The 25,319-nt window shown below is 39.4% G+C and overlaps 1 protein-coding gene across 1 annotated transcript in view; it reads right to left on the reverse strand.

Moving 5' to 3' along the window:
- Window positions 1-25,319, reverse strand: part of IQCA1L (IQ motif containing with AAA domain 1 like) — a 1,829,164-nt gene that overhangs the window by 1,448,303 nt on the left and 355,542 nt on the right. Inside the window, exon 4 of the mRNA XM_044067599.1 lies at window positions 15,329-15,520. Coding sequence (XP_043923534.1) covers window positions 15,329-15,520 — 192 coding nt within the window. The remainder of the gene's footprint in view (window positions 1-15,328; window positions 15,521-25,319) is intronic.

Consider the following 25,319-nt stretch of genomic DNA (forward strand, 5'->3'; position numbering starts at 1 on the left):
GTGCCTTAAGTGAGTGCATTTTGAGGTTTAGACTTCTAGCATTGAGTAGCAATACCCTCAGATTCTTCTTGCCTGTACCTGCTAGGGTGGTGAATTTGTAATTTGAACCTTGCCTAAAAAAAGCACTATGGGGTGGCTAGAGCCTTAGCCAGTATCTGGAATCCCAGGGGCAACAGGTGCAGGCCATCTCTGGCAAAACATCGTGGTTTGTCGATCATGTCATCCCAGGCAGACATATACTGGATCCCCTTACAAAGACACCAGAAGTTTAGCCAATTGTTGAAGTCAATCATTTTGTCCTTGTACTGTGGTATCATTCTGGGTGATGGCAGGATGCTACTCAGGACTAGGGTCATACCTACCTGGGCTACAAGATCGGACAGTTCCTCCATGTCCCTTTTCATGTAGTCCAAGGAGGTACGTCTCAGGTCATTCACACCAACATGGACAATGACAGAGTCATATTTGTACTTGTTGTGGAGTGACCTGAGTGCATGCGTTATGTGGCGGATCCTGGCACCTGACAGGCAGCTAACAGTAACTTTCTCCTTGTTTAGCCTGGTGAGTGGAACATCAGTGTGTCTGACTATAGAGTCACCTATGACTAGAGTGTTGGGTACGTTGTTATGCCTTATGGGCCGTGGTTGAGTGGCACACTGAGTTTGTGGGTTATGTGTCATTTGGGTTGTGTTGGGGGGGGTGGAGGTTGCTTGTGTTTCTGCTTTGGAGGTCCCTGTTGCTTGGGCAGGTTTTTACTGAGAGCCTCCATGAATGCAGGTGTGTGTTTTGTGTTTCTATGTGTGTGTTTTAGTGGTGTAGGTTTTGAGGGACTATGTGCTGAGTGTGGTGTGGTGCAAGTGTTTACCTTCTCCTCTTGACTGTCTAGTCCAGTTTCAGGTGAAGAGAGCTTTGCTTCCAGTTTGGCTATATAAGTGCATCTCTCACTGGTTGTAGTGTTGGGTGGTAGGAGTAGAGGGCTGGCTGTGTATATGAGGCAATTACTGCATTGCCCCAAGATGCCCAGATTCATCAGATAGACAGGAGAAAACACTGGGAGCTAACCCTTAGACATGCCTGGATAAGTGCTTACTTGTTAAGTACTAGAAACTGCTTTCCTCTAGACAGTGAGGAAAGTTGAGTGCTGTAGTAATTTGTAGCTTATTTAGTGCTTACAATAAGTTCTGAACAAGTGCTGAGCTCAAAGAAACAGACTTGAGTGCTGAAACAAAAAAACTGGCTAGTTCTAAGAAACAAAATTAAGCTAGAAGGCTTCCCTCCAACACAGAAAGGCTTGACTGCTTAGAAGCCTACAAATAGTCCTGGACACAGCAAATCTATATCCAGACTAGACTACCCAAAGGAAAGGCAGGAAACAAGCTTAGAATTTTTTTTTTTTTTTAAAGCCAGATTCCTAAATTTAGATGCCCTGCACTCCTGCCATGCCTGTTTAGTTTCCTGCTCTAATTCCTGAATCCTAGCATCCACATTTTTTCAGATATAGAGCTTTGGCCCATGTACATATTACTGTTAATTCTAACTTAAGAGATTCCCAGCATATACTCATAGGCAGATCATTGTTAGGGTCCCTAGTTATGTACCAGCCATTGCCTTCTGAAGCAGGGCCAGGGTTTCTTTATCTTTAAGAATGAGGAGGTCCATTCTCGAGATCCTCTGTGTTAGAGGTTTGTCAGAGAACACTAGTTTAGCTATGATGACCTCATGATCTCTGCCTGAAACTAGCTGGATGTCAACCTTGGTAAATAAGCTAACTGTGGAGGATGATACCAGGATATTATGTATTCTGTTTGCTGAGGCACCATTAGAGGAGGTGGAAATATATTCTGTGTCTAAAGGGTGGAGAAGCCACCAGGAAATGACCAACCTTTTCTTGTGACAGGCTTCTTTCAATACAGATTTCACCTCAATATACGTTCCCCCTTAGGGTTAGATATGTCTCTAATAGTGTCCATCACCACACTGAAATCCCCATGAGGATTACTTTATCACTTGTGCAAATCAACTCTTCTAGTGATGTTAATCTATTTGTGAAAAACTTGGTTGGGCACATAAACTGTTCCAGTCACTAACAGATCTTATGGTGTATCAAATCTTCTTAAGACTCATCTCCGTTCTTTATCACTAAAATTCCTAAGAAGAACCTATCATAGGTTCATATGTTCATTGGTTCATAGAAGTTTACTAAGCTAATGGCCCAAGAGCCTAGCCATATTTATTCTGAGTTCCCCCAATTGTCGGTGGTTAAGTGAGTGAAGTTTGCAGCAATAAGGGCCTATGGTAGTTAATAACAACTTCCTATGCCTAGAATGGACTTGGGCACCACCCTAGGAATGTATTTGCATTCACCCATCCATCAATCTAGGTTGTGTTTGAAGAGGGTCAGGGAAGGGTTCTGTTTCATGTGAATTGGAAGCTTATTCTAAAATTTTATCGCAATAACACTCCTTCTTTGGAATTTTTGTTGAAGCTAATACTAAATGGCCCATACCAAATTATCTGCAGCAGCCTAGCATGCTTGTTTGCAATTTTGCATGGCTGATAGCAAATTACATAAATTTTGTTTTGTTTGATCCACCTTTTTAGCAGCCGGCTCTTCCATTGTGAAGTCAAACCTGTAACGTTAACTGTAGCAATTGCGAGCATGATGATTTAATAGCTATTATGCTAATATCCAGTAACATGCAATGATTAGTTAAAAAAAAACAAGCGGAAAAAAAAAAGGAAAAAAACAAGATCTACTAAATGTCACAGCAACACACCGTTTACTTCTGAACAGTAAAACACTTGCAGTCCTAAGCCTGCTCATTTCTTTGGATAGCTTTGGTTAACAACATTGAAAATAAAAAATACAACTAAGTTCAATAATTTGCTAGACCAAATCATGCACCCACCATGCAATTCCCCACCTATTATATGTGCAATTAATGACAAAAAAGTGTTGACAGATTATATGTTTTCCATGGTTAAAGGATCCCCCACAATGTGCCACCACCCTGCCACTCAAACCATAAAAAGTAATCTATTGTTCTGTGTACTCTCTGTCCTGTTCTTCCTCTTCACAGCCTTCTCTATAGATTTTCCTGTTACTTTTTTGCAGGTATGGCTTCCTATTCGATAATCTCTGATGCATAATGTTTACTGTTACTTCTGTCATTTTCACCCTCTGAAGTCTAGTAGAACTTCAGCAAACAATTGTTTTCCTGTGCTTTTCCTTTGTCTGTTTTCTGGACTGTTGATGTCAGTCCTCAAGGAATCAGCTGCAGCAGGAATGTTGATGTGGTCACTCCCTGTAGGTGTTGGTATGGCAGCGAACTTCCCAAGCCTGTTATTTTCTTGGATTGATCACTGGCAGGCCTACATGACAGGTTATATGCCTCTCCTGATTTAGTTACAGTAATAGCCTCATTACTGACTTTCTTGTAGCAATGTCTTTTGCACAAATGTCAAAGCTTCCCAGCCACTTTAAATGTGTTATAAAGCTTGTCATGGTGGATATGAAGTACTGCAGAATATTCAAACAGGCATGAATATTATTTTGATAACAAAGAGTGGGTACCGCCTTGAAAGGTCACTCGGTCATGGAAGTTTCTTTAGAGTAATGTTAAAATAATCTCACTTTGCAAACATTCCTTAAAAGGGGCTTCCCTTCCTTTGCTTTCTGTAAAAGTCTGAACTTGTCACCCCTCACTAAGCAGATGAAAACCATTATTTCTTAGGGGATGATCTTTTCCCCTAGGAAAAACTGATGACTTTAAAGCATAACGAGTACTCTCAATCTCCATGGAATGCACCAGGTTTAAGTCATTGAGATTAAGGTGGGTACTTAAACCGGGGGCATACAGTGGGAGACACGATTAGTGGAACAAATGTCATGGAATATTTACACTTAAGGGAACCAGTTATAGGTTGCAGACTTTTGTTAATGAATATTATGCCCCTGTAACTTATATATACTAACTTCATAGTCATGCAACCATGGAGAGAGTGAAACTTAACAGACATGCTACAGTTTGTCTACAGCAAGTCAATAATGGCATAACTTGAGCAAGTGTATCTCTGATGGTTTTAACCAAGCGATTTGTCTGCAATAAAGATAACTATGCATATGTACATATATATATATATATATAGAGAGAGAGAGAGAGAGAGATACATCTGCTCCCTATTGAAATGTTACCACTTAAGATGCTGAGCACCAAAAAAGACTGAAAACCTGCAGAAGAGTGAACGTCAAAAAGTGTTCTCCTTAGAACTTCTTTTTGTAGGGGTTACCCCTGGCACCCCCCCTTGAACTTATATAAACCAACTCCAAGATCACCATACTTCTGAGAAAAGGGAATATTCCAAGAAATGGCATCTCAGACTTGGTATATAAGAAGTCCAGTCTTTTAGCCATTAAGTCTCTGCATTTCAGGACTCACTGTAGTATGTCCCAACAATTCAAATGGTTACTATATATAACTATAAAGCCATAGATATATACACACGTATATATCTATCTATATGTAATTATTTATATATATATATATATATATATATATATATATATATATATATGTATATATATGGGTCTACCTGAAAACGCCAAAAGTGCACAACGCTGACAACATATGTGAACAGCTTCCACTGACACCGGAAGATCGACAACGGAGAAGACCGACAGTTGAGAATCCCGACGCTGAGAACACCGACAAGTTAAGGTAAGTGTGCGATAGGGACGGACGTTAGGGTCAGGGTTTGGGTTAAGGTTAGTGCATAGATAGTTGTGTATGTAAGGTTTAGTGTAGGCTTGTAAGGTTTTTGGTGTGCTTGTGTTGTGTGTGTGTTTTTTGGGAAAGGTATTTGTTTTGTTGATTGTCAGGATTTTGGTTTGTCAAGCATGTGAAGTTTCGTGTTTTTGAACTTTCTTTTTTTGTCAGTGTTTTCATGCCGGTTATTTTGTTGTTGGTGTTTTGGTGTGTCGGTGTTATCAGGTAGACCCATATATATATATATATATATATATATATATATATATATATATATATATATATATATATATATACACACACACACACACACACACACACATTTATAGATGGTAGCAGTTTGTTATTTCAAACGTTCACTATTTTAACAAGTAGTGGATGTGTCACTACTCATTGAAAGCTCAGTTTATTCAGATATACTATAGCTAATTTTTGCTAGCAATTGGCTGTGACACATCTTTGACCTTTTGCCATTTTTAGTACAGGTGTAAGGGAGCAGAGCCCCGTGTAAAGCATTGTGTTTGTGTGTGTGTCTCTGTGTGCATGTCTGTGTTCATACTTCTCAACCTCTTAGAGCAAGAAATCTGGACAAAGTCACATAAAAAAGTGGGACAAAAGTGTAAAAATAGGGACAATTTTTAAATATTGCTCTTACAAACTTAGAAAGTTGATAGAATAAAAAGTTTTGCGTTAGCATGAATTTTTGAGGGGTATAAAGTCTGAAACTCAAATGTCTGTCATTAGTTTCTAACTTTAATCTTTAATAATTTGCCAGTAATTTGCCAGAAAACACACAATTGTATGAAAAACGGACCGAAAATATGAGGCAAAAATCTAGATAATCTATGAAAATCTGTACAGTTGAGCGGTATGAATGTGTGTGTGTGTGTGTGTGTGTGTGTGTGTGTGTGTGTGTGTGTGTGTGTGTGTGTGTGTGTGTGTGTGCATGTGTGTGAGTGTGATTTTCAGTGGAAGCTGTTCACATGTTTCTGTTTGTGGAATGTGTCATGTGTTGTCTGTGATGTCTTTTTATGTGGAGTTTTGGGCTAATTTATTTGGTAAGTAGTAATCACAAAAGGAAATGTGTATGATTCCCTTTGTAATTAGCAGTCATTTTGCATTTTAGTGTTTTGTTGTTCAGCTATATTCAAGATGGTGAATGCTAGCAACTTGGTAAGTCAGTATTCCTGACTATAATCATATATACATACCATGTATATCTATCTTATATATCTACCTATCTATATCTACTGTATCTATTTATTTATCTATAACATACACGCACACACATGCACATCTATATATAGATGTTAAGATTTGCACTGGGTGTGACGAGGATGGACAGGATTAGGAATAAGTATATTAGAGGGTCAGCCCAGGTTGGAAGGTTTGGAGACAAAGCCAGAGAGGCAAGATTATGTTGGTTTGGACATGTGCTGAGGAGGGATGCAGAGTATATTGAGAAAAAGATGCTAAGGATGAAGCTGCCAGGTAACAAGAAAAGAGGAAGGCCTAAGATAAGGCTTATGGATGTGGTGAGAGAGGACATGCAGGTGGTTGGTGTGACAGAGCAAGATGCAGAGGACAGGAAGAAATGGAAACAGGTAGATCTGCTGTGGCGACCCCTGATGGGAGCAGCCGAAGGACTACATAGGTAACCTAAACACATGTAGTTTAGGACCTGGAACAGTCAGATATGATCAATAAGAACAAAGATAATAATGACACAGGTAAGAGAAATGTGATGTAGAATTAAAGACTGTATTATAAATGAAGTAGAGACCTCAGTTCATCTGCCGCAATAGGGAAAATGTATATTATGAGGTGCTGAGGAATTGTAGACTATGATTCCCAGCAGTGATAGGATTTCAGATAACGCTAGGATTCTGACTATGGACAATGCAGCTATTGGTGGAGATGGGACATGGCAGGCATAATAAAGGAATAGGACCTTGTGATATCTTTTAGAGGTAGAATCTAATTTCTGTTGAATACAGAATAGTTAATGTTAGGAATGCCACCTGCTTAGAGGAGACTGACAAAAACATAACCCTTTAATGAAGGTCTGTGGTGGGTCAAGGCAACAATTAGGAGGACTCTAGTTAAACAGGAACTAAGGAGAATTGCCTGCAAATTCCAGAACAGACACATACAGGGATTTTTTTATATTGTGCATAGACACTTACTGAAAGGAGGATCTGAGAAGGAGATGAACAGATTAAGTAAATGGAAAGACATTCAGGACATGGATTGTAATGACAGAAACCAGAAGAAGATATGTTATAGAATACAGAAACTAAAAATCCTGTTGCTAGCAGAGGACCAGGAAATGAGAATGCTAAACTTCATCAGGGGTAGCCAGGAGGTACATGCTGCTGTGTGACGTACCTTCATGTAAGCAATGATTTGTTAAGGACGTATGGGAAAGGAGTTTGAAGCCACAAGATGTAATTTCCAACAATATGTTTCCTTGAGACTGGAGGATAATAATATTGGGGAGATATGGTGAAATGAGGGGATGGAACAATACTGAAATTCAATGAATATTATTATTGGGAGAGTGAGGAGAAAAATGTCTGCTAGTGTAAGGTAGGCATGATAAAGCTATATGATTGATAAAAACAACTGGTAAAAGTCAGGCAGAGTTTACAGGCACTACAAATGCAACTGTCTGAGAACAGAAATAAGCAAGCACAAAAGGGTGGTATTAAGGACAAACTTGCCAAGGAAAGGAAGATAGGGAGGTAGTATAAACTATTAGTGAATAAAAAACAGATGGCTAAGTTATCACAGATTTATTGTGCTCACTATAATTTTATCTGACACAAAGATAATCACCAAAAAGTAATTTCCAAAGTTCATTGATGGGAGGATGTTTAACAAATAGTTTTGTATTAATCATTAAGAACTGCATCTATTTGTTTATGTAAAAGGTCATGTATATGAAGAATGTACAAAGGGTCACAAGGTCATAGGTTAGTACTAGGCTAGCAGCCCTTCCATTTTAAGACCTGGCCAATTTTACTCAAAGCTAACAATCAAACTCTGTACCTTGTGCCTGTAAGGTAAACACCTTAAACAATTATGCCAACCCCCAACTACAACATATAGTAATTCTATACACTGTATACAGTTATGTTCTTTTACAGCTGATGAACCAGCCTGATTCCAAGTGAATGTCTTCCTGTGTGTTGTGTAAAAAAAAAAAAAAAACATGAGATCAGCTTTCAAATCACCATAATTCTGGGTATGACAGCAACACATCCCAATACACTTTAATGTAAGCATATGCCAGTACTTACATGAAGACAATTCTGAACAACATTATAAAGTAAAATAATATACATTAATATGAAGAAATATAAGCATGACATTTATTCTGGACATGTACTACATTTCCAACCATAAAAAGCCATAAGACCACCTTTAATGGAACCTAAATAAAATGCAGTTTGGCAGGCTGTGATTTTAAAATGCCTTTAAAATCCTGAAATAATTTGGGGTATAGAAGAGGCCATATCAAAATCATCATTTGAACGATTTTTAGTGGTGGCAACATCTCCCCGGTAACAAAAGGTTACTTTTATGCAGAACTATATATTATTTTTATTTCATATATAAAGGAATCTGAATAAAGATATGTCTTGGATTATGTATTGCATTCTTCACCTTACAAAGAAGCAATATATATGGGTGGCCTAATGGTTAAGGTGTTTGCCTCACAAACACAAGGTGCAGCATTTGAGTCTCACAAGGGATAATTGGCTAGGCTAGGCTAGGCTTAAAATGGCTCGCAAGAGCAGTTAGCTTAGTACCAACCTATGAACACTATGAATAATGGAAAACAGATATGATTTAACTTTGCAGAATGTGACAGTGAAATTTCTGCAAATGCCTGCATTTAGTACCTCTGTGTAGGAGGAAATATCTGATTAATTCTAAGACTTTAAAAGTAATTATACGCAAATATTCAATTATATGCATAATTTAAGACTGCCATTTCACTGTTTACTGAAGCTCAACATTGAAGATGACTTGGCATTATTTCTATGGCTAGCAGAGAGAGTTTGGTAATGACAACTTAGAACTGGCAAAAAAAAGATACTCTTTTGATTAATACATAGGGCTTTTATTTATGATGTAATAATGTTAATGCAATCCAGACACATTCTGCACATATATTGCTGTTCTCATCCTAACATGAATATGTGTACCATCCCTGATGAAAACTAAATATAACACACACACACACACACACACACACACACACACACACACACACACACACACACACAAAAAACTTGGTAGCCTGCAAAATGTTAAGGTCTGTTAGACTTTTTTGGCTCCATATCAATATAGGGCTGTATCTCTGAAACTGTTTAATAGTTTCAATAAGATTTTCAGAACCGATTTAATTTCAAGTCATAAACTGTTTGTTGCTTGTGTTCATGAGTTCAAAGATGGTAGAACAACTACCTCCACAAAAAAGTATGCACTGTAAGACTAATTTGTTAGAATTAAAAGTGAAATTCTGTTTTCACATGTTGAGATTCTGAAAATTACCTATTATTCCTACTTATAATTTCCAGTAACTACAGTGAGTCTGTTATAATTGATCACTGCACCTATATGCAATCAAAATAAAAAATAGAACACTTAAAACAGCTGATGTTTTATAAGAAGAAAATATAATAAATATATGAGTTTTGATGCATCAGTTTTCTGTTCTACAGTGCTAGTTTCATGCAAATATTATTTTGTCCAATACTTAAGCCATCAGAAATTCTAAACTTTCTGGTATTTTTCCTAGAAAAAGAATGGAAACATGGGTTCTTGATTATGTAAAAGTTTCAAGACAATAGTGTCAGCTTCTTTTGTACACATACTGCATCCTTAGAATAAGCCTATGTTCTTAGGTGGAAAGGAAGAGGTCACATCTGCTTTCTAGAAATAATAGTTGCTATGATCACTTTAATAGGAAGTATTTTATCTTTCACATACAGGTTTCCGTTTCAATAGATTAGTCAGTAACCATTTGAAATGCTGTGACTCACTAGAGTGAGTCTGGAAACACTGAGACTGAATGGCCAAAAGAACAGCCTCACATATATTGAACCATAGATGTCATTTCTTGGAATATTCCCTTTTCTCTGAAATATTACAAGCTTGGAGTTTGTATGTATTAGTTTGGGGGCTGTGAGAGAGCTTTCCCTCCTGCAAAAAGAATTTTGAAGGAGAAGAGCAATTTCCAAGATTCATTCTTCTCTGGGTATTCAGCCTTTTTTGCTCCAGCTTTTTGGCACGCTGCATTTTCAACGCCGACATTTAAATAGGGAGCTGAATAGACACTTTGTGATTGATAACATCTCTGATGTTTACTATGACCACTTGAAAGAAACTACTAATAATGTTTTTTTCATCCTCTCTCTTCATCTCTCTCTCTCTCTCTCTCTCACACACACACACACACACACACACACACACACACACACACACACACACACACACACACACACACACACACATGCACACACAAAGTACCTGAAAATCCGTATCTATGACTGTTTAATTTTAATGAGAGAGATAGCAGATTAGTTACTAACATGTACAGACTATACCCCCAAACCCTTCTAATTATTTTCTTTTGAAAGGGTACATCTACAATGACTTAAGAGTAAGCAGTGAAAGAAATTCTACAGGCAGTAATATGATCATCTTATTTTGTATAGACCCTTATCTCTCCCACTGGTGTCTGTGTGACTTTTAAACATTTGAGCATTTCTTCCCCAAATAATCACATTTTAACTAGCAACACCTCAAAGGTTTTCTGTAATCAAGTGAAATAAATTCTGCTCCTGTTAATGTGTTTATCTTGTTTGTTGCAAACACGGTTCCCACCCGTGTTGGTTACTGATTTCACTATCAGGCAGATCCCCCACAAATATGAAGACACACTACCCATTTTCTCTGATGGTATACATCTATTGTTTGTCTGTGATGAGGTGAACTTCTACTCATCATAATTTGTTCAGTTTATTTCATTGATACACATCCCAAACTTATGATCATTAGCATTGATTAAGTAGCAGTAAATCAATTGCTTTCAAACACCGACTACTCAACTCCAAATTACCACATACTGACTGGGTAACATTTGATGCTTCATTGTGACCCTGCGACTGAAATTCTCATCAAAGCAACGTATTCAATTCAACTCACAGACATAACAACCCTCAACCCACCTCATCAATGATTAAATGAATAAACATGATTGCACTGTTTATCAGTCCATTGTCAGTACATGGTATTTCCCCCACAACTAAATCATAAAATTGCTAAAAAAATTATTTTGTTGAGATGGAGAAGCACATCATCTCACAATCCTTTATATCACTTAGGCCGTGATCATCCACCTCAAGGCCTTGGTGTTTGTGGGGGTACGTATTAGCATGACATGTGCCTAATCCATGTTGCAAACTACTGTGCAGCATTACAGCAGGACTGTAAAGAAGAGTGGCTGTTCTGCAATTCAGCTTTGAGTTCTGTTTTCATTTTTTAATCATGAGGCAAACTATTTATTTAGCTCTTTTAAACAATTTTGTAGAAAAAAAGGGAAATATTTGATGGATGATAACTGTAGGAATGCTATCCCTCCAGTCCCAGCTCCCCAGGTGAGTGCGTTCCAGAATGTGCCTGCAGTTATCAGTTCTAATGTGATGGCACATTTGTGGAAGCTGTTTTTTTTTCACTCTTGTAAGACATTTCTCTTTTTCCTGCAGTTGAGTGACCATGAAGTTAGTATGTATAAGTTAGGAGGTGTTGGGGTGCAGGGGGCCTTCCTGCACTGCAAAGGTGCTTTGTAATTAATGTCACCCACAATTTGATGTAGTTGTGCTTCAATATGACACATACAGCTTGCTTCGTGCAGACATTGTGAATTTTAAAAACTGCATGGAGCTGATTTTGTTACTTTCTCTTCATTACCTCTGCAATGGCACTGCATGAAAATCAAACTGTTTTACTATGAGATCTTGAGTCACTGCTATTTTTTATCCCCATCTACATGTCAAACATCAGTACTCCTGCAATCACTTGGTTCAGTGGGGCAACAGCTATTGATGATGTCCATCATTCAGACACCCATTAAGGTTTTTTGCATTTTTGTCTCTAAGCACTCCCCAATGTCTTACATGCATGTTTACACAGGCAAGGGTCTACTAAATGTTCCTCTTTGAGCATGCAAGATTTTGCACACAAACAATGAAGGATGTCACATGGACAGGGCTTGGAAGAACCTACAGAAAGGCCTCACTGAGACCAATGACTGGTGTCAGAATAATGGCCTTAAGCTCAATGCCAAAAGATGTGTCGTCATCCCCTTTGGGAAAAACCCAGTTCACATGAATTACCACATCGATGGTAATCCACTGAATACAGAAGGCCTTATAAGAGATCTGGGAACACAGGTTGACAGCAACTTCTCTTTTGACCACTACATTACCACTGTGGTCAGAAAGTCCTTCTATGTGGCACATCTCATTACTAATAGTTTTGCATCCAGGAAGAAAGAGGTCATTGTCTCCCTCTACTCTTCCTTCAATAGGCCAATCATCGAGTACAATGCCCCATTTGGCATGTACCTCAATAGACACCTGCAACAACTGGAGAAGCCGCAAAATTACCTCACAAAGAGGATCCTGGGCCTTAAACACTTGTCCTATATGGACACACTCAAAAAACTCCAACTATTCTCTGTCTCATATCGCCTACTTAGAGGCAATGTCTGCTTGACTTACAAGGCCATGTGTGACCCAGCTCTGTTTTTAATGCTACATCTAAAGAAATCCCAATCCCTCCGCACCACATGCTCTAGAGACCTCAACCTCATATCACAATCAACAGAACGTGCTGGAGGGACAGGTTCATATCCCAGAGACTGCCCATGCTATGGAATAGACTTCCCATACATGTCAGAGGACCTCACTGGCCCTCTTCAAGAGAAATCTTGATGAGTGGATGAGAAAAATAAAATTCACCCCAGGGATCACTCCAGTGGCTCTACTTGACAGAGGCACTGGGAATTAAGATTGGTTGGCATGATACTAGGGTAACCCTATGGGCTAGGCTTGTAAAGGCTCCAGGTCCATTAGCTTAGTACACATTTATGAACCTATGAACCTATTTGCAAGTCCCTGATCCACACTGTATGCCATGTAACTCTCTCTCTCCAGTAGCTGTCTGCACTGCAGTGGGTCAGACAACTTTGGTCCCCTAGGAAGGGCAGGCCAACACTTTGTGGTCACTCCCCCTTCACTCATTGGCTCTTCCACTACTCAGGTTGGTACTGAAGCATCTGATTCTCATTAAGGGCTTCAGCCTTCTGTGCCATGGAGCTGACTTTCATTTATTTATTTTATTTATTTATTTAACATTTGTTGACCGGGAAAGTCTGAATTGGAACAAAGCCAATTTTTAGTGGAGGCCTAGGGAGAAACACTCCAGACTTAAGATAATTCTGTTCAGAACTGAATTAATCTGGCGTATCACATTCAAGTGCGTGTGTGTGTGTGTGTGTGTGTGTGTGTGTGTGTGTGTGTGTGTGTGTGTGTGTGTGTGTGTGTGTGTGTGCATGCGCGAGTGCATGTGTGTGTGTGTGTGTGTGTGTGTGTGTGTGTGTGTGTGTGTGTGTGAGATATGGAAGTGCAACCTTGGCAGGGTTACCTACCTGTCAATGTGAACCTTGGCTCAATATGATTGTCATTAATCAAGTGACACCCCAACCCCATATGCAAAAAATGTGAAAAAGAGGTTGTGGATGGATGGATAAATTTAAGGGGTAATGGTAAGTATAGAGATTAACAGGGAGGCCTAACTTTCATAACTATTTGTACACAGTATCCTTTTCTTTTTTCACCCTGCTGTCCTGCAGCTAACCATCAGCTACCAACTTGTTCCCTCATTCAGCAGGTCTACTTGACTTAACTTATCCTCCTCCTCAGGGATTAACCAAAACGAAATCTAGGCCAGTAAGAAGAATGAGGATGTTAGTTCAACAGCATTCTGCTGCCTGGAAGTGGGCCCTTACCCTCATCACCCCACAGTAGCTTTGTAAGCTTGACAATGGCTGCCTTTGGGAGATGCATGCACAAAGTCGTAACCAAGCAGTATACTGTCTGCAGTGTGGAAATAACCAGGCTCTTAAAGCTGCTACTGCAGCAAGCCTAGGCAGCTTCTCTCTCTCCCATCAGGATGGAGCAGCTGGCATCTGCCACTCAGTCCCATCTTTCCCCACCCAGTCCCTCCGGCACCCATGCTGCTAGTCAAACACAGGTTGTCTGGAGGTGCAATCAGGGCTTTAGCCCCAACATCATGGAGTGATCTCAGTCTGTAGTGCAGAATGAATAATAACCTTGCTGTAGTTTTGGCATTGAAATAAAAACATCTATAACTAAGTAGTAATGAAGTGGTTGGATTGGGAAAGGGATCATCAACTGTATAATGAGGGTGATGATGGGGTATAATTGGAAAACCTACACCATTATAATCCTGGGGATGAAACATTATTAGTGAAAGCACATAAGAAACTCATAAACTAACAATAAAAAGTATTTTATGTATGTAATGAAGTACCATCTATCAATGCTGTAACTGGGTGGCAAAAAAGGAAAAATAATTAAGAGGTGGGATTGAGTACAGGGTGTAGGCAGAAGGGAGGAGTTTTTAATATCTAAACAGGTAGCCCACAAACCTTTGGTGCTAGAAGATCAAAACTCTGGGTTCTATTCCCACATCTGGTTGCTGGATTAATTTCCAGTACTGATACTGAAGTGCAACATAAGGAGTGTGACATCCTTCAGATGAGGTATTAAATCAAGGCTCCATCTGCCTGAGATGGTGGCAGCTCAGATGTATGCAAAAGATGCCATGGCACATATAAAAAAGAAGTAGGCAAAGTTCCTAAATGCTCTGGCCAAATTTTCCCTAGATAGTATGAATTGCACCACGGCTCTCACCCTTGGAAGAGGCCATTGACCTAGTGGGATAATTCTGATCAATAAAGTGAAAATAAAAACCAAAAATGAATAAAAAATTAGGCATAAGTAGTAAAATGCAAGAAGTGCAACTATACAAGCATTTCATCATTAATTTCACAAATCAGTAATTCAGGCTGCTTAAGTAACCCCACAAATTGAACATCCAGTTTATAAAAAGGACTGATTCTTTCTAAACTCATGTCTTAGAAGGTATTTTGCAAACTAATTATGGGTGAAAAAACCTAGAAGCAAATGTATTGATGCGGATCTTGACTAAAAGTGATGACAATGACAGAAGTAAGGCAGGCCAGCTAGCACTCCTCTTACTAGCTTACTAGTGGCTACAGGAATAAGGAATGGAGTTGCACTTCTCACAGCATGATTGGTTGTTGACATGAGGAACATTATTGAAAAAGAAGACTTAAAACAGCTGAGAATACCGTGGAAAACTTCCCCAATATTGTTAATGTTGCAGTGTGCTATACCAGTCACTGGCACACAGCTGAAACCACTGAAAGAATAACTCACCCTTTGAATAGTGATGGTTGCTCGCTCGTGGTCTGCAGCAGTAATCTGCCTATCCTTTGACCTCCGTTCCCATTCTTCTTCTCTGCGAATGTCCCTCATGAATCTAGCGCGCAGTCTTCCTTGACGGAATCTTTCAGCTTTTTGAATAATCTTGATTGCCTCCTCCAGGAGCATTGGCTTAGGAGGCTTTCCCTGGAAAAGAACAAAACAAAAAATAATACAATATCATATCTCTGACATTATGTGTACTAGAAACAAAATCTCCCTTTTTGGAGACGGGTTTTTATTTTCAGATCCCAAATGTGTTCAGAGCCAGGGATTTTAAAATAGCCCCTCAAATCCCTCTGTTTCTACCAACCCATTCTCACTGAATTTGCACTATATAATCCAATACATGAAGTTTTCACATGAGGCTATCTAGTCAAGACTGCCTGAAATGAAATGTCATCATGGCTACAGCCCCAGTTTGAGTAAGCACTATACAGAAGCATGCTTTGCAGTGTATGCTATTCATTCACAAAAAAGTATTCCGGCTGCATTGCAAGATGTAAAACAGGATACTATAAGTTAGAAATACCTCCCCATAGAAATGATGTCCCACATGAGTGCAAAAGTCACATTTGGCATGTAGCACCACAAAACAATCCACAGCACAGCTTCTGAAAAATTTTCATTAGCCACAGTACCTTAGGTTTTACATTTTGAAAGTCAAATCTCCATGAGTGTGTGTGTGTGTGTGTGTGTGTGTGTGTGTGTGTGTGTGTGTGTGTGTGTGTGTGTGTGTGTGTGTGTGTGTGTGATGTTTGAGAGTATAATGCAGTGCATGGAGTGCTGTGATTATGCCACAGAGTCAGAAAAAAGATAAACTTGTTGCATGCTTCTGTAGTTTGAGACCTGATGGTACCAGCATCTTCAAAGGTGTGTAAGAAATGAAATGTGCAACTCCCCTAGGCAATGCTACAATTGGGTATTAGGGAACAATGTCTCTTCACTGTCAGCAGTATCTGAACATCCTTCCTTCTATGTATACATAAGTTTACAGACATCAGTCTTATTTGAACTATGGCAGCATTAAAAACTGACCCTGACTTTTTCCTTACTTGTTGTCTATGCAACAACACTCATTAAGTGCTTTACCTACTTTCAAAGCCAATAAAACACTTCAGCTTTTTTTTTAACAGATACTATATGGAGTAGCTATAAATGCATGCAGTGCCAAGAGTTACGATCGGACCTCACCGATCCTAACCCGTTATTATGTGGTTCTCAACATGGATGCCAAGATTCACCTTAGAGCAAAGCTTTTGAAGTGAATTTCTTAGCATCCATATCTCAAACCCATAATAAAGTGGTTATGATCACAGACATGATCATAACTATATCCCATGCACAACAATGCTGTTTAAGTTTGCATATGGCTATTTGAAGTAGAGTACTGCCATTTCTCAGTATCTTGAAAAGTCCCATGGGGTAGTCTGGAAGCATACCTTCTACAGATAGCTAATATTTTGTGTGGTTCAATTTGATTTATTTTTTTTTTCTGAAGAAGTAACATCCCTTAAGGGAACTTTGGAGCAACTATATTCAGATTAGTGACTGCCATTTAAAGAAAAATCAAGAAGAGTATGTATAAACTCATTGACAAACAGCAAACATTTTATATTCCACATCATCCTCAGACCTCAAATCATGCAGAATAAATTACTCAAACACTGAAAATAAGAATAAAAAATCTTTCCCGCTACAAGGAAAGAATGTATGCATGCCTTAATCCATTTGGTTAGTGTAACTTCTTCTGAACATCACAATAGGGTTAAAATAATATGAACTTATGATGTGAAAAGCTATGAAACTGCAAGTGGAAAACAATAGGTATATATGGACAGGCAGGACCCATTAGGGACAACAGTTAACAGTATGTTTCTTATATATGCCAGCAGCTTGAAGGCCTGATACAACAATCTAGGGACCATCAGTGACTGAGTAATCAAGAGGAAGAGGTAAAGGTGCTGAGATCCTTCTCCCTCAAGCAGGGGACCAGGTTACTTAAGTACCTTACTTTGCCGCAGTTCACTTGCTCTTGATATTTTAAAGTGTTGTTGATATTTTGTAATATTTTTAAGATTCTAGTCTTTTTTTTTGCTTCAAGTAGTCTAAAAGTTAGAAATGTTTGGTTTGTACTCTGGTGGGAGTAGATGGTGGTCTGGTCTCTTCTATGCTGAAGAGTCACTGAAGACATCTAAGAGTGTGCTGCTTTGATTGGCCAGAGGGTTATTTTCCTTTGTTTGTTCATTTTGTCAACCTGCATAAAGTTGTCACATTTATGCAATACTTAGCATCTTGCAGTGGAGGTTGGCAGTGTCTTGTAGAGAGGCAGGTAGTTAAAATCTCAAACTTTCCTATAAAACCAACCTCCGAATTTTCTTCAGTACTGAGCTGCACAGCAAGCATCTGGTTTGCATGCAGAGGAACAATGCACCATGAGTTTAGACCTAGACTATAGTCTTTACCTATATATAACACCCAAGCAAATCAACTGTAAACCCCTTCTGTACCCCCACTTTATAGATCACAAGATAAGCATCTGAAACCATGGGCATGCACTTTCCTCGTCTCCCTGTAGTCAGTTTGATGGAAATGGGCATTCTGAGACAATGTAGCAATTGCCACATAAATACTGACAACCTCCTAACTGTTAAGCAAACTGATACAGTGTGTGAGAGATGTAGTTACACAAAATCACTGTAGGCAAGGGTCTCATAAACAGATACCACTAATGCCAGACAAGTTATCAGAAACACATAGCATCACACCAAATCCGTCACACACAGTACAGACCAGACCCACTGACCCACATATATTAAGACTCTTAAATACAATTTTTCTAAATCTCAAAGGCCTCCCATATGCAAACATAGCAACATGTACTCTAAACAACCTTGAAAACACTCAACTCAATCAACACCGATCATGAAGCATGCACCTATAACTCACAGTGTCTCCACTCATAAGTCCATAAGGCAAATCTCCACACAACCAAATATTCTAGTCATAGGAGATTCCACTGTGAGACACACTGATGCAGCACTCACTGTGCTGATCAAAGAGATGATCATATTCAGCTGCTAATTGGGAGCCAGGATCTGTCACATAACATATGCACTGAAGTCCTTATACCACAAGTACACATAAACATCTTCCGTAGTACATGTAGGGCAAAATTAACTGAAGCATACCTTCCTGGACTATGTGAAAGAGACATGATGGAGCTCTCAGAATACGTGTCCAAGGCAGGCATGAACCTATTCCCAACCAGCATTCTGCCTTCACACACCTGATGCCACAATATGAATAAATAATAATAACTGATTTTCACAAATAATTATTCTTCTGGTGTCATTCGAAGGGTTACAATTACATAAAAGCCTGAGAGGAGACGGTAGGTAGTTCTAACTGCTTTAACAGGGATGGCCTACACCTGTCTTCCCAAGGCTTTCATATATTGACAAAAGCCTTATATACCCCTAGAGTGATTTTTTTTAGGCAAAGTCATTCTTCAAAAGCTTTGAACATAGCAAAACAAAATTTGGAAAGCATTAAAGTATTACTGCTAAATGCTAGGAGCTTAAACAGAAAACTACATTTCCTACAGGTACTCCTTACCTTATAATACATTGATAAATGCATCATTATGAAGATCTGGTTCAAGAATATTAACCCCCGGATTTACTAAACTTCTGTGCAGGAATAGTTTAGTCCTGCACGGAAGTGCCCTTTTAGGAGCAGGACGGCAGCGCGCCATGCATAGTAATGAAGGCGTGCTGGCCAAGCTCCTAGGGTTACATGGAGCATGGGGGTGTGTCTGAGAGCAGAGCTCTCAGAATAAACATGCCCCTGCAATGTCGAACAGCAGAAGCTGTTAAGAAATAAGCGAGATCGCTCACAGGTGTCCTCATATTCCCACCAACAGACCCCCCCCCATGTGTACAACAGCAACAGGACATATAAATTAAAAGAAAAAAAACATCTATATCTTTTAGAACACCAATTAAAGCTAACCGTAGGGGCGTGGGTATGCCCATCGCTTAGCTATGGTTAATGTAGCTGAAATAGCAAAAGGAGGATAAAAAGAATAAAAAGCAGGATATGTGCAAATGAAGCAGTACAGCAATACTGCAGTGGGCAGAGCGTTCGCCACATGTGCAGTCAATCCCGGTTGGAGTCCCACTGCAGTACATTCCATTTCCATGTCAAATACTGTTGTGATCAATATATTTAGTTGTATAACCTAATGAATAATATATATGTGTGAACTGGAGTAGTAAGCAGTGTAATGAATATTAGCCCCATACACTTGCAAAATCCCCCCCCCCCCCAAGAACCAGTAGACTATTATTGTCAAAAATAGAGCAGTAGTAAGGATAAATAAGCATGACTAAGCAGGTGTAAGTCTGTTTGCAAGTAAGCAATAGTGAGGCTAACCATGTGCAAGCGGATGTCACCGGAAATTAGCAGTACTTACAGTCGCACAAACATGCTGACAACAGCGTAAAAGTGCTTCAATCACTCCGTATTCAATGGGCCTCATTCTGGTCAGCAACAAATTAAACAGTTCCTGCAAGGGTCGCACCCAGGAGCCTGCACACCATAGGCAATGTGATTTACCACTAAGCCACCACAGATATACATAAGCCTGACATTTCCACAAACATAGCATCCAGCAATACCATTCAACATTACAGGACATGTAGCTAAATATGTAGATGTATGTGTGTGTGTGTGTGTGTATATATATCTATAACTAAATAGATATATACCTCTCCCTCACTGTATTACATATGTATACATATATAAACATACATATATATAAATATCCACATAGAGATATATACATATGCAGACATCCATATACAGCAATATATATATATATATATAACACCCTACGGAGCCAACTGTGAATCGTTCAAAATATGACTGAATGATATATAAGGTTCTTAGAACAATGATGGCTGGTTACAATGGTTGTAAAGTCACAAAATGCATCAATATACTAGTTACTCACTTGAATGGAACGCTCATTCCATCTCTTCATGTGTTAGAATAAACCCAAGTAATGTTCGTAGATTCAATAGATAATAGCACCCAAAGACGGCTTGCTGTAAGTTCATAAACAATGCCAGATAACAAGTCTTCACTTGAAACAACGTTATTTCCAAAATACAATGACGTGTCCTTCTAACCAGCGTATATCCAAAAACTTGCGTACATCCATCGCCGTTTTTTTGTCTGATGAAGCGGCGATATACAGCCGTGAAAGCGCTCACGAAATTAAAACTTTTATTTTAAATCTACATATATGGATTGATGGATTCTGTACACAGGGCATAAGTGTTTGGATGTACGCAAGTTTTTGGATATACGCTGGTTAGAAGGACACGCCATTATATTTTGGAAATAACGTTGTTTCAAGTGAAGACTTGTTATCTGGCATTGTTTATGAACTTACAGCAAGCCGTCTTTGGGTGCTATTATCTATTGAATCTACGAACATTACTTGGGTTTATTCTAACACATGAAGAGATGGAATGAGCGTTCCATTCAAGTGAGTAACTAGTATATTGATGCATTTTGTGACTTTACAACTATCGTAACCAGCCATCATTGTTTTAAGAACCTTATATATCATTCAGTCATATTTTGAACGATTCACAGTTGGCTCCGTAGGGTGTTATTTCTGTACATTCTTGGGCATTTGATATCTATATATATCTATATATATATATATATATATATATATATATATAGAGAGAGAGAGAGAGAGAGATGTATGTATGCATAAAATATATATGTGTGTGTGTGTGTGTGTGTGTGTGTGTGTGTGTGTGTGTGTGTGTGTGTGTGTGTGTGTGTGTGTATATACACAGATATATATCTATGCTATGAGACAGCACATAGGAATGACATATATGACCACAGGCCAATGGGGGTGAGGGGACTCGATCAACATACGTGTTACATGTACCTCTACCCCGCCCCCCACAGCCAAACAGGTGAAACATACAAACAAACACACAAACAAAGTAAACACACCACTGCTTCCCAAATCGCAGGCAGGATACTACCAGTGGGAGAAACACTGTGGACCCACTAAATCTAATCTAGAAACAAAGACAATAATGTCCCTTGTGGTACAACCCAAATATTATAGCATTTTCGAGTTCCCGTCATTACACCGATTCGTCAAGGTATGTTCTCGAACTACAAGGCTAGGAAAGCCTGATGATCCATGGGTCGAGACAACATATGTGATGGTTCTTGTGAAGTGGAGAGTGGGAAGTGTGAAGTGGTGTGGCTAGACCCGACCTGCACCCAGAGAAAGGATGATTGTTGCAGAGGAGGAGCAGGTGGGGGGGACGATGGGTATGAAATTATAGGTCGAGGCGTGCCGGTGTTGGATGGAGCAGTTCTAATCGGACCGCCTGCTGGATGTAGGCAATAGTGTGAATTGGGAAGAGCATTCGCCTAATAAGCAGGCATTCCTGGTTCGAGTCCCACTACAGCACAGTCTGTTTTACATGGCAAAGCACGTTATAACCACTGTTGTTGCAGCAAAACCCACTAAATAACACATATTTATGAACTAGAGTACTGCAGGAAAAGCACATGTGAAGTGTCAGTATCATAATGAATGAGGCACTACTAAGCAGGCTTAAGCACAAATAAGCAGTAGTAAGCATATGTAAGCACTGGTAAGCACGTTTAAGTGCATCTGCATGGGGGTAAGCACTGGCTACACTGATTAAGCAATATGGAAGCTAACTGAGTAGAAGAAAGTGTGACCGGAAGTTAGCAGTGCTTACCTGAGCGCAAACACGCACACACCTGCTTACGACTGCTTTAAAGTGCCTTGATCACTCTGTATCCAACGTGTACTGCTAAGGCTGTTTGTTAGTAACACTGGTTTTCATTCTGTTTCTGTTATTTATTATTTTTTGTTTATACCTGGCTACCCCCCCCTTACACTCTATACACCTACATCAACTACTGAAACTAACACCTCTTTTTCCTGCCTCACATGCATATCCCAACATCCTTTAAACCTCCCCTATTGCTCCCCTACCAATTATTCCCACAACCTACTATACAGTTACAATGTCTCCCCTCTACCTGCCTACCTACTCCTTCACTATTCTCTTCTACTCTACCACACAGGTGTGGAATAACTAAATCTTAACCCGAATACCTGAGTGTATCTAACTGGAATCTAACTTCACCTTAAACTGACCTTTGTCAACAGTCCTACCTGACATGTAAACCTGACCTAAGCATGACTAACACCGACATGTTAACGTAAACTAAGCATGAAGAATATGTTACTTAGCTATGTTAATTCTGTTACTCTCGATGAATGTGAACACCTCTGTATTCCTTGTAATGAGTAGCTGGGTTTTACTGTGGAGCTCTACTCCCTGGGCCATTGCTGAAAATGGACAAGCTTCCAGTCGGATTTTCCTGGTCAACAAATGTAAAATAAATACATAAAGTAGCGTGGGGATAAGTGGGAGTAAGCACTTTTGAGCAGCAGTAAGCGGGTTTAAGCCTGTTTGCGTGACAGTAAGCAATGCCTACACTGGTTAAGCAATGTAGAAGCTAACTCAGTGTAAGAAGCCGTAACCGGAGGTTAGCATTACCTCCCCTCGCACCAACCAGTGCAAACCTGCTTACAATTGCTCAAAAGTGCCTTAGTCACTCTGTATCCAACAGCCCTCATCATGCCCAGCAACAAAATAATCTGCACTCCCAAGTTGCAACCACCGGACCCTGCACACTATAGTCAAAGTGAGTTACCACTAAGCCATGGCAGATACACGTACAGCTGCTATCACAAACATATCATCGAGCACAGTCATTCAACAGTATAGGAAATGTATATAATTATGTAGATTAATGCAAGCAACCATTTGTACATTGCTCAAATACAGTATTTCGAGCAGTCTATGTGTATCATAAAAACAGTGCCTGTCCAATCCTACTGTGAGAACAGTAGTCTTGCATAATACATAACGGAATAATAAAAAATGGTGTACATTGAGGGGATGTGTGGACGTGCTTCATGCACAGAATGTCAAACCTGGGATGTCTGTTCTACGGAACCAGGATATGGGGCTGGCCAGGTGTGTGAGCAAACCACTGCTTCTCAAACCCCTGGCAGGATGCTACCAGTGGGAGAAACAGTGTAGACCAGCTAAGTCTAATCTTGACACAAAAACAGGTCCGTCCCTGGTGGGTTGAACCAAAAATTGTGAGTCACATCGATGTTTACCCCTGTATCGGAAGACGAACAAGGCAAGGCTTGTACGTACATGGTCTAAACAGATGAAGAGCCTGAAAAAGCTTGGGTCGAGACAGTATACTGGATGAGTACCGAGACGTGCAGAAAGGGCAATGTGTGGAGGTGTGGTATGGCTGGGCTAGCAACTGGAGAATGGATGGTTGCTGTGTACGTGGAGCTTGGGGGAGGCGGGGGAAGGAACCATGGGCATGACATTATGGAAGAAATATGCAAATGAAGCAGCACAGCAATAGTGTATTGGGCAGAGCATCCACCTAATGAGCAGGCATTCCCAGTTCGAGTTCCACTGTAGCACAGTCTAATTTACATGGCAAAGCACGTTATCACCAATAGTTTTGTTGCAAAACCCACTAAATAACATATATATATATATATATATATATATATATATATATATATATATATATATATAACTGGAGTACCGCACATGTGAAGTATCACTGTCAGACTGAATAAGGCACTAGTAAGCAGGTTTAAGCACAAATAAGCAATAGTAAGCATATGTAAGCATTAGGAAGTGGGCTTAAGCCTGTTAGTGCAGTGGTAAGCAATGCCTACACTGGTTAAGCAAATCTGAAGCTAACATCCTATAAGAAGATGTAAAGGCAGGTTAGCAGTGCTTACTTTCGCGCAAACCCGCTAACAATTTACTAAATGTGCCTTAACCACTCTGTATCTAATGGCCCATGTTCTACCCAGCAACAAAATAAACAGCCTCTGCTAGGCTCAAACACAAAACCCCACACACCATAGGCAAAGTGATTTACCACTAAGCCATGTCAGATATACATAACCCTGATGTATTCAAAACATATCAACCAGCCCAGTCATTCAACAGTACAGAGAATGTATTCCAACATGCAAATGTATTTGTGTGAGTAAATATAGTAATATCTAAACAGATACAACATATCAATAGATGTATATATATATATATATATATATATATATATATATATATATATATATATATATATATATATAGCCACACATCTGTAGATAGCAATGGTAGATTGACAAATACAAATATGTCCACATGCACCATTAATGGGGTTGGGACGCCCCAAACAATATACGTCATGTACAAATAGGCATACCCCTCCACCAGAGCCAAACACGTCCGCCTTGCAATACACTAAAGTGTTACAGATCACATAAGCAGGACCTGACATGACATGTGCACAACATGTAAACAGTACTACAACCCACCTGTTAGATGTCAGGCCGGTATTGGTAACATATCATGCAGTACAGTGTGGGTCCCATAGGAAATGTAAAATATGGAAGTTATCAACAGCCCCAAGATACATATACACAGACACATATATGCAGATACAGATATACAGATATATCTATATATATATAGATATACATGTGACTACACAGACACATGCAGAGATATGTACAGTAAGATACATATGTAGAAGGTGCACACAATAAGGAACAACCACTATGTCTACAGTTAACACCTTAACAACTGGACACTGTATGGGCCACCCATACAAATGACAGTTGTTGCCTGCAACATTTGCCCAGAGAGAGGTCATAGGATAAAACACCACACACAGGTTTGCAGAAATGGCTAACTTTTATTTGTGTACCATTACAGTTTTATATGCCATGTATTACAGCTGTTCA

The sequence above is a fragment of the Protopterus annectens genome, chromosome 3.part1 (assembly GCF_019279795.1).
Source record: "Protopterus annectens isolate FY-2018-M chromosome 3.part1, PAN1.0, whole genome shotgun sequence".
Classification (NCBI taxonomy): domain Eukaryota; kingdom Metazoa; phylum Chordata; order Ceratodontiformes; family Protopteridae; genus Protopterus; species Protopterus annectens.